Below are 19,944 nucleotides of genomic sequence, written 5' to 3' on the forward strand. Positions count from 1 at the left end.
CCAGCCTTCTGGTTAGCAGTCAAGTGCCTTAGCCACTGTGCTACCAGAGCTCCCATATATATAAATATATATATGCCAAAAGTATCACTTTTTCCCCTTACTTTTTAAAAATAACTTATTATACTCACAGACAGAGAACAGTTAATTTTTATAAACAGTTGTCATTACCTTTCTTATATATTTTTTCTTCAAAATACCTTTGATGTAAGGTCTGATAAAATCTTTTGGATGCCATTAAAATTCTTGATACCCACTGACTTTTCAGATGCTGCACTTTTCTGGAAATACTTAATTTGTGGTAGCTAAAATAAAGTATGGTTGTTATATTACACTTTTCAGAAAGCCAATAAGGCCTACTTTTATTTGGCCATTTCTTTTTCTTCATTGTAGTATTTTGCAGACTTAATTTAGTTTTGTCTGTTTCTTTGATTTGACTTGTTTCTTTGGATTTTAACTGCATAATGGAAATTATGCCAGTGGGAGCTACTTGTTTCTTTTTCTCTTTGATTTGCAGATATCAATGAGTGTCTCTTAGAACCTGGAAAGTGTGCACCAGGCACCTGTCAGAACTTGGATGGGTCTTACAGATGCATTTGCCCACCTGGGTACAGTCTTCAAAATGACAAGTGTGAAGGTAGGAGGACTCTTAATGTTTAAAAAAAAAAAGCAGTATCAGTCACTACATTAGAATTGCAGGTTTTGCTGATGGTGTCTTCCTTGGAATACTTTATCAGAAACAAATCCAAAGGCGGAGGGTATGACTTAATGGCTTCATCCTTAGATGGAGAGATAAGAATATCTAATTTTAGAGCTTATCTCTGCTGAAGCTATTTTGCATATGGGTGACCAGATGACTGACTCTTTTCCAATGTACTCTTATATAACTTGTAAAAATGCTGTATTCCACTTCCAGAATTACTGATTTACATGTTTTCAAATGCCAGTGGGTTGCAGCTAAAAATAGCATCCTGATTCCAGTTAAAAATCTTTAAATGGGCATATTCAAGATTCGATGAATGTGGTTATGTAGTTTGCCTATGTGGTTTTTACCTATAAGGTGGTGGAAATGTGTTGCTACCCAATAGAGTCTCAGCAAGTTTTATACAACTGCAACACAAGTGTCATTGCATTAAATAAATGACATTATTTACCAGAATTTCGTACGTAGCCTTTAAACAGATCTACTTGACGGCGCATAACAACAACAACAACATCTAATCCACAATGAGTGAGAATTTCCTCCACTTTTAGTATTGCCAATGAAAAGTGTTACATATCTAGTTTAAATTATACTCAAGTGATAGTATTCTAAATGGAAACAGTTTATTAAAATTAGGCCTAAATGTAAATTAGTAAAAGTGTTACTTTAATTTTAATAAGTATTGGCCTTATTTGCTCTATGATGAATGCCCAAGTCTCCTAAAATGAACTGAATGGAGATGTACGGAAATAAAAACAACTTGCCAAATAGCCCATGAATGTGACCGTTCTGTAATCTCTGTCCCTACTCTTAATGAGTCAGCACCTACAGGCTAATTTCTACCATAAGATAGAGAATCATAACAACAGCCACCAAAAAAAAAATAATAATAAAATAACCTATCTGAGCATTCTTAAAAAAGTTGGCTTTTCTCTTAAAATATTGGATGTAGGAGGGTGGGGATAGAGTAATTCAATTAGCTGCAGCTAAGAATTATGAATAACCACAGGAAACATGATGTAATTCCAAATGCAGCCTAACATTTTACACAGAGTGATGAAGAAGCTGATTTTGCACTATACAGAAGATAACCACTTTGCATTACACATTTTAGACTATCTAATGCGTGCTATTTGTGATGTTGGGTCCAAAAAAATGGAGTTCATTTGTTAACTTCCGCTTAGTTGGACCTCTGAGGAGTAAAGTTGTATATTGTGAACACATTTTGGTGTAGTTAGGATTCTTTGCACATGCATGTGAAAACAAAGAGCCCCAAGACACAAGAGATATTTTGTGTTGCATTGAAAACAATATCTCCATAAAAAATAGTTTAGCTTATGTGACTATGACCATGTATTGCTAAGCAGTATTAATATACTTAAGAAAATATGCCACAGTTCTAAATATATCAAATCCTTATTATCTGTATGATAAAAGAAGAAAACAACAACCTGTACAAGGAAGGTATTTTTGTATCTTAAGACAAATCGTGAATGAGGGTTAGGAGAGCTTTAGTTTGTCCTTCCTCATGTTATACTTACTTCCAGGAATATATTGTAAGTTCATCATTTCAAGAATGTAGAATGGAGTATCGAGAAAAGCATAGGGTAGGGAAGAGGGAATAAATCTGGTTCAGAGGCCCAGAGATCTCAGTGAGTGGCTCACTGTCAGTACAGATGAAATCTCAGCTCTTCACTTCCTATAAAATGGTGAGGACGAGGCAGGACTCTGGAGTTCTTGCTTCTTTCCTAGCTTAGGGTGGTATGAAATTACTTCTACTTTTATAATTGGCAAAGCAACTCAGTCTGGGTAAGAGAGGTTTCTCATCAGACCCCTTAGAAAGCCTTGAATATTCCATTGCTACATCAAAAACTATCAAAACTAATTTTTAAAAAAGGCATCACAATCCAGTAGTCCAGCACACAGTACTATGATAGAGGAAAATATATTCAGTATTCTCAATATTGGAAGAGTTTTGAAGCTCAGTTGTATATTATATTTACACGTTTTGCATTTGGTATCTGATGGTGTCTCCATTGTGTTCTGATTTTGACATGTGTTAACTCTTTTAGATATTGATGAGTGTGTTGAAGAGCCAGAAATTTGTGCCTTAGGCACATGCAGTAACACTGAAGGCAGCTTTAAATGTCTTTGTCCAGAAGGGTTCTCCTTGTCCTCCACTGGAAGGAGATGCCAAGGTAAGTGCCTTTGAAGCCTTTAGACTTCCATTACTCTGTTTATTTGTTGTAGTTTTATTTTAAAACATGGCTGAGCTCTGATACTTTGTGAAAGGGAAGATGGAGAGTTTTCATTCACCCAGAGGTCTAATGATTACCATATGTCAGAAGGTTCATTTTTACTTTTAGGTTGAAAACTCATCCATCAAGTTATGGTTGTTATACAACTTTCCTGGCATTTAAACCTCTCTCTCTCTAAGAACATAGATACTAATAGGCCAGTTTCTGGGGAATCACCCATTTGCCACTGAATACTGCCCTTAGGAAAGTTCTCTGCCTCTGAAGAGGTTATTTAGATAAATATGGGCCAAAAACTTCCAAACAGAAAAATAAAGATTAACCTATATGCTCCCAGAATACAGTGCTCATCACTTACAAATTTTCTAAGAAAACAGAAAAATAAACTGATCACAATTCTTGCTGGGCCATATGGTGTTTCAGTAAAAATTTTCAAGGGCTTGGGAGATTGTCTTTTAAATTAAAAAAAAAAAAAAAAAATTAGCAGGGAACCTGAATTTATAAGCATAACACAAAATACATGTTTAAGTTCCAAAATTGACTGGACTTTTCTAAACAATGAAATTGTGTACATCTATTTACTTATGGGAGCTCTGGTAACGTAGTGCCTAAGGCACTTGACTGCTAACCAGAAGGCTGGCGGTTCAAACCCACCAGCCACTCCTTGGAAGGGAGATGGGGCAATCTACTTCCGTAGTGATACTGCCTCGGAAACCCAAGGAGGGGTCGCTATGAGTCAGGTCCAACTCGACAGCACATAACAACAACAACATTTACTTATACAAACTAGTTAATTCAAGGGGATTTAAAAAAAAAAAAATTTTCTCCCATTTTCTTTTCTTTTCTTTCTTTCTTTCTGGTGTTTTTTGTTTGTTTGTTTGTTTTCTTTTGGTTTGGTTTTGGTTTTGCATGTTTGTTTATTTGTTTGTGTTTCTCCATATTGCTAAATACAAGGCAATAGATATCAAGGCAAAAGTTCTGAATTTAAGAGTCCAAAAATTGGGTTTGGTATCTCAGCCCTGCTGTTTTCAGCCTAGGGCAAGCCATTTAATCTTTTGGAACTCACTGTCATTTTAAGCAATAGTAATGCCCTATTACCAACTAATCTTACTGAACACATGGCAAAGCCTTGTTAGTTTCCAAGTCCTTTACAGACTCTTGTCATTGTTACTCTAATTGTCTGACTAATTTTTCACTTTTCAGCTGATTGTTTTGTCACAGAGTGTTTAGAAGTATGAAGGAGAGACTTGAGAATTGTCTAGTCAGTTGTAATCTTGAAGGTAGCTAACTATCAGAGGCCTATGTGGATTTCAGGGTTGTAGATGGGATGGTGCTTGATTCAAACAGATCCTCTATCTGTATGCTACAGACAAGCCAGATAAATTCCAACTCCTACTCCCTTGTTTTTGTGTGCCTTTGGCTGGGCTTGAGTTTGGAAAGAAAGCAGTGAGAAACCAGGTGTGAATCTGCCGATGTGGCAGGCCAGAGGAAACTCATAGGCTATTAAGTCAATTTGCACTGGCCTGTCACAGAGCAAGCTAACGCTGCAGGGAGAATCAGCCCAGCTGTGAGCAGCCTTGCCACATGCTTGGCTCCAGGAGGCAGAGCCAGAATGGAGGAATGCAAGCAGGGAAAGTGACTTTTGTACTTCTGATGAAATTTTAAAGGTCATTAAGGGCTCTTTGCAGATGGGCTGGTAAACAGGCACCCTAGCGAGCCCTAGTTAAAGTGTGTGGGCAAGCACAGCTTTCTTGCCCATAGAAGGCACCTTTGATTAATTCTAGAGAAGCAAGGAGCCCTGTAGGAGCTCTGGTAGCTTGGTGTCTAAGGCACTTGACTGCTAACCAGAAGACTGGTGGTTCAAACCCACCAGCCACTCCTCGGAAGGAAGGTTGGGCAATCTACTTCCGTAGTGATACTGCCTCGGCAACCCAAAAAGGAGTCACTATGAGTCGGGGCCAACAACAACAACAACAAGGAGCCCTGTTGGCATACATCGCTTGTTAAGCGGTAGGCTGCAAAGCAAAAGGTCAGTGAATCGAACCCAGCAGCTGCTCTGTAGAAGACAGATGTGGCAATCTGCTTCTATAAAGATTACAGCCTTGGAAACTTCATGGGACAGTTCTATTCCTATAGGGCAGCTATGAGTCAGAATCCACTCTTGCTTGTAGCAGTGGTCTTTGGTTTGGCCTAACGAAGTACCACAAGCAAATTTAAATCACCCACAGAGCACAGATTTTGCTAAAGCCAGGCAATTAAGAGCTAGCTTTTCCTGTTAAAGTGAAAAATTTGGAGTCAGGCCCTCATATAAGAAAATTCCACAGAAGCATGGGTAACATTTTTGAAGGAACAAATGCAAAGGGACTATGGGGACAGATCTGGCCCCTGTACGCTACAGGAATAAAAGAGCCACTCCTACTTGCAGAGTTCAAAGAAGGAAAGTGTCGTGTAGGCTTACTCTAAATTTTGTGTGTCCAAGCCTCTGTGTAATGCCTAGATTTTTTTTTTTTTTCCAGTCAAGGGAGTGGGATGAGGGGGGAGGAAGATAGGGTTGGGGAATAGAACAGAGTCTGTGAAAAAAGGGAAAGAGAATGAGAATGTTAACAGATCAATATTAGCAGAAACATGTATGTAGGTTTAAAAGAAACATTATAAACAGGAAGTCAGAGGAGAGAGTTAAGTTTTAATATATCTGTTGAGCTATTTTTGTTAGTAGTCACTGAATGATATCTTAAGTTGTAGATATAAATATTAAAACAGGACAGATAGCATTGTATGTGACAGTGAACTTGAATAAAGGAACCCACACAGTGTTCTCTAAGAAACCAAGTTTTTTGAAATCTTATAAACTTGGAACTTGCAGCCCTCATTTTAAATAATAATAATAATAGTAATACTTACCCTACTAATCTCACTGAACATGTTAGTCTCCAAGTCCTTCATAGACTCTTGTCATTGTTATTTTAATTGTCAGAATAACTTTTCACCTTTCAACAGGTTGTTTTGTTACTCAGTATTTAGAAACATAAGGAGAGAATTGAGCAAAGCAAAAATTTGGGTGGCAAAACAAGAACTGACTTTTTTTTGACTTTTCTTTTTTTGATTTTTTTTTACTCTTTTTGACTTTTTTTTTTACTTTCTTGACCTTCAGAAGGGTAGTTCATTGAAGGATGCCTAATAGGTTCTGGCTACATCAGATGTAGTATGTTAACTAGAGAAATAACTTAACTGGAGGAGTTGGAGGCCCTGAAGAATTGACCAAGTTCAATGGGGAGTGCAACTGAATTTGACCAGGACTTGAGAATATGATTGCTAGATAGAAAGATTTTTATTGTAATCTATGAAAATTTCTCCTCTGTAAACTTCAGTGACTCAGTTTTCCTTACATTGTATCCTTTGTCATGCCAGTTATGAAAATAAAAGCTGGCAAAATTGTCTAAATAAAAATGCATAGGTGACTATGACATTATGCTAACTAGGATTTAAAGATAGTGACAGGGGAGAAAAAATAACAAGCAGACCTGATTAGACATAAAGAAATTGTACAAAATGGATGTAAAAACATTTCCTTAAAACCTGCAAATCTTAGCCCCTGTATCGTGAGAGAGGGGTTTTGCAAGGCTTTGAGAGTCAAGCAAGTTTGAAGAAAAACACACTCCAGGCCTTTGGATGAGCTCACTTTTTAGAGTTACCCAATTTGGTCTTTAAGAAATGGAAAAGTTGGTTTCCAAAATTATGTCAAGCAATGTTAGAAAATGTTGTATGAACTAGATCCCATCTTCCATGTTTGGAGTCACCAAGCAATAATTGATATTAGAGAAATATATTCTTTGGAAGAAAGATTGTTCTACCTCCCAGCCACCCATCTATCTCCCTGCCTTCCTCTCTGTTGGGCTGAGCAAGCCTCTGTTGAAAATTTAACATTGCCCATGGCACTGTATGTGTGCGTGTGCACACATGTATAATCTGCACAAAGCTCCAAATACATTTTGCAGCCAAAAACTCAATGAGTAGCTGCTTCAGTGGCTGACCCTTGTGTTGTGTTTTTGCCAGTCCACAAAGGTGCCACCTCTTCATTTGCTCTTCACTTGGGATTTGAGGTTTTACATTTGTTACATAAGGTTTGAGCCACATAGATGTGTTCATGAGATCTTGCTACAAAAGTTATTCATGATTTTAATAACCTTTGCTCAGTTACTGGTTAATCACTTTAAAGAGTATCACAGCGGTGATGAGAAATGAACACATTTAACATAGTGGGTTGTTTCTTATTCAGTATGATACAGTGAAGATTTAGTAGGAAAACAACTGAAAATTTCCGTGAATTTGTGTTGCAGACTTGCGAATGAGCTACTGTTACGCCAAATTTGAAGGAGGAAAGTGTTCATCACCCAAATCCAGGAATCACTCCAAACAGGAATGCTGCTGTGCACTGAAGGGAGAAGGTTGGGGGGATCCCTGTGAGCTGTGCCCCACTGAGCCGGATGGTATGTCTGTCACCTGCATTTCTCTCTGGGCTATTCACGGTGCAGGCTGGCCATGAAGTAAGAAAGACTGTAGGCCTTAAAGGAGCCCTGGTGACATAGTGGTTAAAGCATTCGGCTGCTAACCAAAAGGTTGGCAGTTTGAACCCACCGGCCACTCCGTGGGAGAAAGATGAAGCAGTCTGTTTGCATAAAGATTTACAGCCTTAGAAACCCTATGGAGCAGTTCTACTCTGTCCTATAGGGTCACTATGAGTGGGAATTGACTGGACAGCAGTGGGTGGGTAGGCCTTCCAGATGACATACACACACAAAACGCACACCAGTTCCATCAGGTCATTTCTGACTCCTGGCTACCATGTATGTGTCAGAGGAGAACTGGACTGCACCAAGTTCACAGCAGCTGATTTTTCAGAATTACATTGCCAGGCCTTTCTTGCAAGGTGCCTCTGGGTGGAAAAAGTCAGTAGCCCAATGAGTTAACTGTTTATACTGTCTAGGGACTCCTAAAGATAACACAGTTTAATTAAGTGTAACTAAAATGTTCACTAAAAATGATTCTATCTCAGGAGCTAGGTAGTTATTTTCTTTTCAAATTTTATTATGAACCAGAGTCTTCCAAAGAGTAGACACAACAACTTTGGGAGATTTTTTTCTCACTTTCTGTGGCTTCTGGGTTTTCTTGTTCATCATTTCTCAGTCTGTGCAGCATGTGTCAATTTGGGAGGAGCCTGTGGCTAATTGCCACTGGTTTATCTGTTAACGAGTGTGCGTCTTCACCACAGAGGCCTTTCGCCAGATCTGTCCCTATGGAAGTGGGATCATTGTAGGACCTGATGATTCAGCAGTTGGTGAGTGGCCTGTGCCTGATCCTTGGCATGTCTTAATCTTCTCAGCCAGCCTCTTCCTCACCTTTTCTTCAGTTGTTCTTATTTCTCCACACCTATTCTGCTTTTTAGCCTTGTCATTCAGATACCAGTTGTATGCTCAGATATTCCATTGAATAAGCGCTGAAATGATCATCATTTACCTTTTTTTTTTTTAAGTACCCTGTTATTCACTATTTTTTTTCTTCTTTGCTTAAGATATGGATGAGTGCAAAGAACCTGATGTCTGTAAACATGGGCAGTGCATCAATACGGATGGCTCCTATCGCTGCGAGTGCCCCTTTGGTTACATTCTAGAAGGGAATGAATGTGTGGGTGAGTAAAAGTCAGTCTCTTTAACTGAGATTTACAAACTAGAAACTAAGCTATATAGCATTTCACTTGGAGGTGTAAGATAGGACAGAAATAAGTCCATTCCTTCATGCAGCATTCATTCAGCAATCCTAGCTGAGCCCCTACCATGTACCAGCACTGTGCTAGGCTCTGGGCTATAGCAGTGAATGAAGAAGACACAGTCCTATTTGCGTGGACCAACAGTGTAATAGGGGAAGACAAACACTGGACACATTTGAAGAGATAGCGAAAAGGAAAACATTTTAATGAAAGCCTTTGTGAAATGTTTTTGAAGTTATTTATGGTCATAATTATCTTATCCTCTTGGTATAGAAAATAAAATATGTACCCATATTTTATTCCATTTAATCATATGAAGGGGCTATGTACCCAGTATAAATTATTCTTGATTGAACCCTTTATTAAAATGTAAAGCTAAATAAATAAATAATGGCTCCCATGGTTGACCTTTGACCTAATTCATATTGACTCTGAGTTGAACCCATATAGTATGTTTATTTATCTAAAGATTCCAAGCAAATTCAATGTAACTGAATTCATAATGGCATAAATACTGAGGGTATATTTTCATGTAGATTATAAAGTGTTCTTTCTATACAAAGAATCAGGCCATGAGGATTTCCGTACCAGCTATGTCTGTGGGAGCTTAAGCATGTCCTTTAACCTTTCTAAGCCTTAGAATATAACATTATGCAGATGAACTATATTGTTTCTAATTATTACCCTCTCAGCTCTAAAAGTCAGTGAATTCATGATTTTTACTAACTTGAAGGAGAAGTGATATTCTTGACAATGAGTAGTTTGGTAGTAGAACAAAAGCAAACGAAGTCAATGCTTTCTCTTTGGAATTTTCAATCAGTGCTGTTATGTACATGAGGAGTGAGCCTCCTCTGCCATATCCTCCTACCTTTACTTTGTGACTTCAGAACCCCCAATATAGGACATAACCCTGGATGATAGTCCATTACTCTTCTGTCCTCTAGATAGCTAAAATAATAATGTTATTTTTCCACAATGTTCCTTTCCCACGGGAGGATATTCTCCCCAAGGGATGTGCCAGAATAAGAACTGTGAGTATTGTAGGCGGGTGTATTAGGCATATAGACTTGTTAGGTCTCCCTGGTAAGACTCATTCTCTCTCCACAGTTGTTTAGAGAGATCATACCCTAAACATAACTTCTTTTTGGCCTTTATTCTGCTTAATGTAAACCATATGGTCTCAACAGAACCAGCAAAATCTGCTTGAATCTTGATTTTATCCAGTGTATTAATTTTGTTTAACCTCTGGTCTCTTATTTTGCGTAAGTTTAGTCTTCTATTTTATATCTGGCAAAAATCCATCATGTATACAGCTTCTTGGAGAGTGATGTAATGTAAGGCCAAACTGGATATGTAGTTCTAGCTTTAAATAAGTGAAAACTTCTGACTGAGGAGACATGTTTTAACCCTTGGACCATTTATTCCCACTGAAAATTTACTTCTCCATGGGAAACTCATGAAGAAGAACACTGTTAGGCTAGAAATCCAGATACTGTCAATGTCACTGTCACTTAGTATCCTTGAGCAAGTCAAATTTCACATCTATAAACCTGTGATAATAAGACATGCACTCATTTCTTGCAAGGACAGGATGAGAATAAAATGAAAGATACAGATGAAAGTACTGTGATAGAATAAAAGGCATTATCTGAGTCCAAGTCCATTTCAACCTGGTTCATTCTTTTTGAATGCACTCCTGGTCACTTTCAGACACTGATGAATGTTCTGTGGGCAACCCTTGTGGAAATGGAACCTGCAAGAATGTGATTGGAGGTTTTGAATGCACCTGTGAGGAAGGGTTTGAGCCTGGTCCAATGATGACTTGTGAAGGTAAGCCTCTTAAACACAGAGTAGTTGGTTACATTTTCTGATCATGGCTCCAAACTATGAAATCTACAAAAATAATTTGTCTCTTAATGATGAAGTTATTCCTATCCGGTTAAGATTGGAACTGGGCATCGCTGTGAACTAAATAGACTTCTAAATGTAAAATGATCCAGAAACACCTTCTGCTTGGGCAGAGAATCACTGTTATTTTGTAGGGACCTCTTTTATATGGGCAAGGTAGAGAGGGAGTAGTTAACAATATTTTCCAGGTCATCTTCTGTTCTGACAAGAGTTGATGTGGCAGCTGTTTTGACTGAATGGGGTAAAATTGATCCCCACTCCAAGTGACTTTAGAGAGGTACAGATGGTCGACTTGAAGTTCCAAAGCCAGAATTTCAGAAAAATCTCTTATAATTTGTCATCTACCTAAATAATAATTAGTAATTACACCAGGACAACAAGCATAAGTGGGGACTGTGCTGGGACCAGAATGTTTGGTCATCTTACTTTTACCAATTAGGAAATAACTAACTCATTTAATAATTCCCTTAAAAATGAGATTGCTTGAACCATTTATCTGAATCCTTGGAGGCGTGTATTCCTCTTAGCCAGAGGTATGTTGACTTCATGTCAAAATGGATGAAACAATGAAGTTTTTCACCTTTTAGTAAAAGTAAGTTCCTTATGTTGTTGACACTCACATTCCTTTTTTTTTTTTTTAATACCATCTGCTACAGATATAAATGAGTGTGCCCAGAATCCTCTGCTCTGTGCCTTCCGCTGTGTAAACACATATGGGTCATATGAATGCAAATGTCCTGCTGGCTATGTTCTGAGAGAAGACAGAAGGATGTGCAAAGGTGAGACATACATGTTCAAGTTCATCTGGGTCAGGGATTCCTACCTCTTTTTCTGATGGGGAAATGACCCCCACACTCATCAAGCTTTCAATCAGTAGGGGAGAGCTGGGAATTGGGAAATATTGCTGTTGTCCATGAACAAGATGGGGTTGCCACTGCCACCTTTTATTCTAAAGTGTAGCTTGAAGCATCTTCAAGTTTTATCAGATCCTTGTTAATTCACCATGCATTGTGTTCTACTAAGATGTGTGTATATAAAGGGGGAAAAGGGACATTTCTCCACATTCAGGAAGCTCAGTGTGATGAGGTTGAGACAGATATAAATAAATAATCACAAAATAGTGTGAAATGTTATGGTGGTTATATAGACAAAATTCTTTAAAAACATAAAGGAATGTAAGTATTAGAAATAAAGAAATAGCCATTACTAAAGGAATTCTATTCCAAGATTGGGATAGCACATGGAATCTATTTTGTTGTTGTTGTTGTCCTTTTAAGATTAGTTACATACAGTTTTGCTTGGAGGTAGGAAGAGAGAGCTTCACATTATATACAGGATAAAGTGCAAATTTCTCAGCTCACAGCATATAAAATGGAAGGATAGAGAAAGAGAAAAATGCAACAGGACAGAAAGTAAAAAATGAGGAAGACCCATCCCACTCCAGAAAAAAGGAAATGAAAGAGGAAAAACCTAGTAGTGAATAAAATATTTGTGAATGTTTGTCTTTTTATCAAAGCATAAAAGCCAAAGTTTGCATTATATGATTAATATTCTAATATTAAATCATATCAATTAATATTCTTATGAAAATGGTGTTATTATATCGTGTTACTACCACTATTGTACAATGTAAGCTTTGCTTTACTAATATTATAACGTATTATTATTATAATGCTGTTATCATTATCATTATATTATGAAAACTTTATATAAAAGTACTAGAAATCATGCTTCCTGCTCTTGAGTTTTATTGGTTAGTTACGAAGAAAGTCATTGATCAAGGCCAAAGGTGGTTGAAGACTTCTTTCCATTCTTACAGAATGGAAATGGAAATGGCCTCACAGGAGGCCAGTGTCCAAAAATGCAAAAGGAAATAAAGCCAAAACTGGAATAACATAAATGAAAATCAGTTACTTCATACCACTTGCGTTTAAAAGGCAGGTAATTAATGCAGCTTCTTTTATAAATGTGTGATTGTACATTGTTTACAGATGAAGATGAGTGTGAAAACGGAAATCATGACTGTGCTGAAAAGCAAATGGAATGCAAGAACCTCATTGGCACGTACATGTGCATCTGTACATCTGGGTACCAGAGGAGACCTGATGGAGAAGGCTGTGTGGGTAAGTGAATCCCTGACAAAGGAGCTTTGAGTGAGTTGAAAGTGACAAAGGACAGAAAGGACTTCGCCTCTGAATCCTTGGAGGCATATATTCTTCTTGGCCAGAGCTATTTTGACTTCATGTCACAACTTTCCATGGAGGTACCCTTGTCTTTTATCTATGAATTGCATGAGCACTGTCATTCTTTCCCTTTGACCTGGCCTTTGCCTATTTTCCTAGCCCACCTCCTGCCATGATTGTAACACCAGGCATTTCCTCTATTCCTTTCCTTTATACTTATCAGTATAAGTAGTAAAGGAAAGAAAGAGAGGAAAGTTATTGTCCTGGGGGTCACTTCTGTCTGCCACATTCGACTGCCTTTTATTGACCCATTTTTCCTACTAGCACCCTAATGTTGAGGACAAACGCCAGGACTCTTAGACTCAAGAGTATGTCTAAACCTGTAGAATCTGCTTCCAGAGAATCTGGTGGTGTCTAGAGTGGGACCCAGGTACTGGCACTTTTAAAAGATCCCAGATGATTCTAATGTGGATCCAGTATTGAGAGCCTCAGCCTTAGACCAACCAAAAAAAAAAAAAACCCTACTTCCATCAAGTCAATTCTTACTCATACCAACTCAGTAGGACAGAGTAAAACTGCCCATGAGATTTCCAAGGCTGTAAATTATGGAAGCAGACTGTCTTGTCTTTCTCCTGCAGAGTCACTGATGGTTTGGAACCATAAACCATTCAGTTAGCAGCCAAGCACTTTAAACACTGCACCACCAGGGCTGCAGCTTTAGATCAGGGGTTGGCAAACTACAGCCCATGGACCATATACAGGCCACCAGCCAACCCTTTGTTTTTGTAAATAAAATTTTATTGGAATATAACTATACCCAATACCTGTGGCGGCTTTCACACTACAATGACAAAGTCAAGTAGTTGAAACAGAGACCATATGTCTCGCAAGCTGTAAGATATTTACTGTCTGATCTTTACCAAAAAAAGTTTCCTGACCTCTGATTTAGATAATAAGTATGGGAGAAAATTACTAGAAAAATCCCACATGCATCCTTTTTCTTTTTAATTATCAATAATACCAGAAACGTGTATATTTTATGTTGTCAGTCCAGAAGGCTTTGAAGAATCTCATTGTCCTCTTAGAACATAAAATACAAAATTAAGTAACAGCCTTTAATTAAAGAACATACTTAAAAAGCACAGAAAAAGAGAGTATGTCAATTCATGATCCCACACTGATCTTCCTGGATCAGTGGTTCTCAACCTCAACTGCGGTCACTTAGGGTCCTTGGGTCCCACCCTAGATATTCTGATTTTATGGGTGTAGGGTCACCTGGGTACTGGGGTTTTAACCTGTTTTAATACTGTTCCACATGTTACCGCCAGACTCTGCTTCTCACGATGCGATCTCTGCCTTAGAGACTCAGAACTATTCTTCAGTGATGGGATACACTTATTGTATGACCTTTCTAAATAATCATCAAAAAACCCTCAGTCACCAACGATTTTAAAGTTTGCTGTTGTTTTATAACCCAGGAGATTAAATTATGGTTAACTATTCTTAATAATATTATTGAAACAATACAATAAAGATAATGTAGATCGAAGAATCTGAAGACTAGTGCAGACAAGACTCCCCCAGGTCAACACTGAATATCATACACATTATTCCAATAAAATAGCATAATAGTTTCTTTCACATGTTGATCTTTAATTTTGTTGTTGTTGTTTTCTTCACTTGAAATAATCCTTTGGGAATCCTCTTTATTTAATAGTATAGAAATATTTAAATTTCATTAAGCAAAAATGTATGTGTATAAAATGCTACCTTGTATGCTTAAGTATGTAAAAAAGCTGTGAATTGTGTTTTTAATAAAGGGGAAGTCCAAACATACACATGTATTGTGTTTATATGCATAATTCATCTCTAGGAGGATCCTTACAAAGTGGTAGCAACATTGGTTGCCTGTGGGGAGGGAAGTTCGACAGTTGGGGAAGCACGGAAGGAGGGCTTGTGCTGAATACCTTTTTGAATTTTGAACTCTGTGAATGGATTACCTGTTCACAAACTAAATTTTAAAAAAAGAAACAAGGGAAGGAGGATGGGGAAGAAGGAAGGAAGGAGGAAAAGGACAAGGAGGGATGAAAGAAGGAAAGGAGGGAGAGAGAAAAGCTATCCTACAAAGAAGCCAAATGACTTGTTATGGTTTGGTCCTTTGCTTAAACTGAACAGATGAGAATGAATGCCAGACCAAGCCTGGAATCTGTGAGAATGGGCGCTGCCTCAACACCCGGGGGAGCTACACCTGTGAGTGCAATGATGGTTTCACCGCTAGCCCCGCCCAGGACGAGTGCCTTGGTGAGTACCAGCAGCTGGATGCTTGCGTCACTTCCGCTTCTGCATGGTGTGCTTGAAACCCAGATCTCTATTTGAAATAATAGAAAATGTCAAAATCTGAGGAAGGCTTAAAGATGTTTATAGTTTGGAGATGACTCAGCCACTCAGTGATTGGCCTTTGGGCTTAGCACCACCCTTCAGCTAAATTCTTCCTTTGCTAATTGTATCATTGAATCACTTATTTGGAATTTATTTCTTGGCTGCCTTTTTAAGCCCTTGGTGATCAAGATCAGTTTCTGTACTTTTCTCTGCCCCTCTCTATATATAACATGACTATTTCCCCGTATTTCTGGGAACAAATAAAGTTATACCTTGTCTAGGCCAATGTCAGGGAACTCTGGTAGCGTAGTGCCTAAAGCACTTGACTGCTGACCAGAAGGCTGGTGGTTCAAACCCACGAGCCACTCCTCGGAAGAAAGATGGGGCAATCTACTTCTGTAGTGAGACTGCCTTGGAAACCCAAGGAGGGGTAGCTATGAGTCGGGTCCGACTGGACGGCACGTAACAATAACAACAATAATAGGCCAATGTCAGATTACCCAATAAGCAAAGTAAGCATGGGTTTATGTGTGCTTAATTACTAATCTGTAGTGAACAATTTCACATTTTTTCACCACATCAAAGATTCTGCTTTGAGGTATGCCTAGCACCTTCCTACAGAATCAAAGCTTCAAATTTGCAATCCCTGACAGGGACAGAGTACCTAGTAGGCTGTGTAAGCACTTGACCCATGTAAAATTGTTCACTACAGATTAGTAAGTAAGCCTGTGCTTACCTTGCATGGTAATCCACCCTGGTCTAGGCCTATGTCATTCTGCCTACTTACTGATTTTCTTGTCTTATTTGTTTCCCTTAGATGCCATCCTTTCTCTCTAATTGCTGTTTCCAGCTTTCCTTTCTCACTCCTCCTTACCCAGGGTAAAGTGTTACCTCCTTTTTGGTTTTTATATCTGACCAAATTCTTAATATCCTATTATGCTCATAAAATTCCCTCCCTTAAAATTCTCCTTGTAATCTGTCCTCTCTAGACAACCGGGAAGGATACTGCTTCACAGAGGTGTTACAAAACATGTGTCAGATTGGCTCGAGCAACAGGAACCCCGTCACCAAGTCTGAATGCTGCTGTGATGGAGGGAGAGGCTGGGGTTCACAGTGTGAGATCTGCCCTTTCCAGGGCACTGTGGCTTTCAAAAAACTCTGTCCCCATGGCCGTGGATTTATGACCAATGGAGCAGGTACTTCATTATGTTCTGAAAATACTTGTCAGGAAATCTGTTCGTTTTATGAAAACAGGTGGGAATATGGAATCTACAGTATGGGCCTAGGTTCAGTTGTATAGTTGAGGTCAACAAATTGTTCATTATGGTCTTTCAGACGTTCAAAGCCATGTTGCCAAAGTGTCCTTGATCCACCTGATTAAGTGGTGTGTGCTTGAGTTTCTGCATCTGCATTACAAGGAGTCCTCAACTTTCTAAACAAAAGTTTGTTGTAAATCAGCTGTTGGTCACTTAGAGCATAATATTTTGATAAACCTCAAAATAAATGATCATTAAATTTCTAAACTAGTCCACAAGCGTGTATTTTAACTCATAAATTGGCTGAAATATACTGCATAAAAGAAGTATAAACAATGCTGATATCCTGGCAATGAAACACAATTGCATCTGAAGAAGTTCAGGATGCTTTAACTTGAGATTGATGAGGAGGTCGTCGGGAGTGTCTGAGGCATCTATGAAGAAAACTTCCAGTCCTGTCACTGGTACTCTTCCTGTCTTTACCACCATTAACTACCATTGGTTTTTGCTCCTGAAAGGAGAGATGTCTAGTACTCCCTGGGAGGGAATTGAGAAGGAGATTAAGAAGGCTTTCTGTTAATGTGACAAAGATGTGGCTAAAGGTGAAATAACTGAACTGGATGTGGTAAAAGACAGAACTGGACAGATAAGATGGAGTGACTAAAAGCAATTTATGATTCTTTGGGGGATGTGAAGATATGGAAAGGGGACACATCTCTTGAGACCAGTACAGGAGTACTGAATTTCGTTCTCGTAAAGATCAGGTACACCAGCTATCGGCATGAATTGGCAATGGAGGGGTGATAAATCACTTGGGAAGTACTTGTATTGGCACCCCACCAAGCAGTATGGAGGTAGATGGCTCGAGACAAAGAAGACAGAGGCTTTAATGCTAGACAATGTACATTGACTAGTCTTTCTTCCTATGGTGGAACCATGAATAGGGGTTTCTCATCCTCATCAGGCTGCAAAGACCCAGCCCAGTGATCCACCCCAGAGCCCTGATACCTTTCACTGAAGGAGTAAATTTGACCATTTCCTCAAAATTATGCAATTTGATATTTTTCAAGATTAACTTCATATGCAACAAAGAGAATGTAAAAAAAACTTCTCTTCTTATTTTGAAAATGCGTATTAGGAAAAATGGGGCTTCCTTTTCGAAAGGTCCACTGCTATGATTAGGTTATGAGATGTTACAGGAGGCAAGCTTGAGGATACAGAATGGAAAAAGGCACCAAGTATGTCTAGATAGGCCATTGTTCTGTGGACCCAGGAAGAAACACTGTATCAACTTAGAAGACCAATTATTCTCAAAGCTTTCTTTTATGGATTCCTTCAGTGATTAGTTTATCACTATAGACTAATAAAGTAATCCATTTGCTTTTCTGTATAGTTAAACATTACATATGAAATACATGTTTTCATCCTTTTGGCTTCATTTTTCTAGCTCATAATATAGTAACACTTTGTAGTAGTATCAACACTGATGTGACCACTACATATTTGTATCGTCCATTGTATAATCTTTCCTACTTTAATTTCCATTTGTTAAATCACAGATATTGATGAATGCAAAGTTATCCACGACGTGTGCCGAAATGGGGAGTGTGTCAATGACAGAGGATCATATCATTGCATTTGTAAAACCGGCTACACTCCAGATATAACTGGGACTGCCTGTGTTGGTAAGTGTCCTATTTCTGATGGTTTATTCCAAAGTAGAAATTCTATATTAACAGCAAAAAAAATAAAATCTCCAAACTAAAAACCTAAACAGCCTGTGTAATTCCATAGGTGAACATAATGCAGTGATGAAAGGCTAAGCTTTAAAAGAGGCATGACATAGAGTTTACTTTTTCTTTCCCCCAAACTGAAATTCTTTGTTAGGCCCTGTGAATACTGAGCAAATATTTAGACATCTTTTTAGATGGGCAGTCACATGTATCTCTTTGATCATAGACCTGAATGAGTGCAACCAGGCTCCCAAGCCCTGCAATTTTATCTGCAAAAACACTGAAGGAAGTTACCAATGTGCATGCCCGAAAGGTTATATCCTGCTGGAGGATGGAAGGAGCTGCAAAGGTAAAGTAGATGCTGCATTCACTCACATGCCCTCTGGGCATATCATTTCATTCCATGTGCCTCAGAGGAATGTTGTGGAAGCCGAAGGTACTGCTCTGTAGGCAAGAGGTACTTCCTTGGGGTTAGTGCCTCCCTCAGGGCTCCACATGGCCCACCTCCTGTGCTGGCTACAGAGAGGCTGAAGCCCAGGAGATTGCAAAGGATCGGTGGCAGCATCCACCATCAGTGCTTGCCCATGGGCATTGTGGGGGCCATCTATGACGATCTCAGAGATGGCAGGGCCAGCTCTCCAGGGCTTGGGTGGGGTGGACCCAATCAATTACCTGCTCTCTGACTTATCCATTTTGTCTTCTGCTTTCTCATCTATTGCATTTCTGCAATCAGTCTACTCATTAACCACATAGCCTAGGTCTCCTGCTAAGTCCTGCCTCAGAATAATTAGTGGCATGCTCCCCAGAGAGTATTGTGCTTAATTAAATGCTGTGTCCAAGTTTTTGTTCTGCAAAATAGGGTCATGCCTGCCCTCTAAGAGATTACCTGAGAGGTAAATATGTCAGAGGATTAAGAGAGACAAAACTCTATGCAGAAATTCTCCTTGACCCAAAGTTATCCTTTGCAGAATTCTTTCGGAATAAGTTTATTCTCAAAAACATTTTCCTTCTGAAAAGTTTATATGTGGAAGGAAACTTTCTTTGTTGATTACCAGGGTTAGGAGGGGAGGGGAACGGTGGGGACTCTGAAGAAGAAAAAAAAAAAAGACTAAATTGTCTGTGTGGAATTTACAGTAAAGAATATTGTATATTTTATTTAAAAAAAATTCCTTCTAAAGACATTTTCTTCAACAGTATGAACTTCATATTGAGTGAGTAGGATATGTGAGCCATACTTCTTGAGAATAATTTGGAAAATGAGATATTTGGAGGAAGAAAAATAGACCAGATCATAGAATAAGAGTAAGAGTATTTTGCCGTGAAGCTTTGAAGGAGAAAAAAGAACATAAGGAGTGTGAAAGGCTATATGGGGTGGTAATGGAGAGCAGTAAGAGGTAGGACCTTCAGCCTTTTTCCAGTGTCTTCTGGTAGAGAGTTAAGAGGTGTGTAGTACAGGCTGCCCAAATGGGCCACAGCCTGAGGCCTTTCTGTGCAGCACTAATTCTGTAATTAGGGCTCCAGCAAGATGGCGGACTAGGCAGAAAGACTGCGCAGACCCTCTTCAACAACGAAAAGGGAAACCAATTAACACAGACACAGAAGATAATCCTGGACCCCTGAGCCTTGAAGAGAAGGATATAGAAGTGGACTAAACCCCAGAAGAATTTGCATGAAAATACAAAAAAGGAGACAGAGCTGTGGTCTGGCATCAATCCTGAGCGATCCTGACAGCACAGACAGCTTGGAGATTCCCGAGTGCTGGTAGG

The 19,944-nt window shown here is 38.8% G+C and overlaps 1 protein-coding gene across 1 annotated transcript in view; it reads left to right on the forward strand.

Annotated features, from left to right (window-relative positions):
• Positions 1-19,944, forward strand: part of FBN1 (fibrillin 1) — a 357,319-nt gene that overhangs the window by 310,322 nt on the left and 27,053 nt on the right. Inside the window, exons 50-61 of the mRNA XM_007935310.1 lie at positions 515-634; positions 2,773-2,898; positions 7,293-7,442; positions 8,225-8,290; positions 8,525-8,641; positions 10,430-10,549; positions 11,284-11,406; positions 12,619-12,750; positions 14,986-15,111; positions 16,179-16,385; positions 18,005-18,130; positions 18,405-18,527. Coding sequence (XP_007933501.1) covers positions 515-634; positions 2,773-2,898; positions 7,293-7,442; positions 8,225-8,290; positions 8,525-8,641; positions 10,430-10,549; positions 11,284-11,406; positions 12,619-12,750; positions 14,986-15,111; positions 16,179-16,385; positions 18,005-18,130; positions 18,405-18,527 — 1,536 coding nt within the window. The remainder of the gene's footprint in view (positions 1-514; positions 635-2,772; positions 2,899-7,292; positions 7,443-8,224; positions 8,291-8,524; positions 8,642-10,429; positions 10,550-11,283; positions 11,407-12,618; positions 12,751-14,985; positions 15,112-16,178; positions 16,386-18,004; positions 18,131-18,404; positions 18,528-19,944) is intronic.

Source organism: Orycteropus afer, unplaced genomic scaffold, assembly GCF_000298275.1.
Source record: "Orycteropus afer afer isolate SDZICR_OR568_19922 unplaced genomic scaffold, OryAfe1.0 scaffold00026, whole genome shotgun sequence".
Lineage (NCBI taxonomy): Eukaryota > Metazoa > Chordata > Mammalia > Tubulidentata > Orycteropodidae > Orycteropus > Orycteropus afer.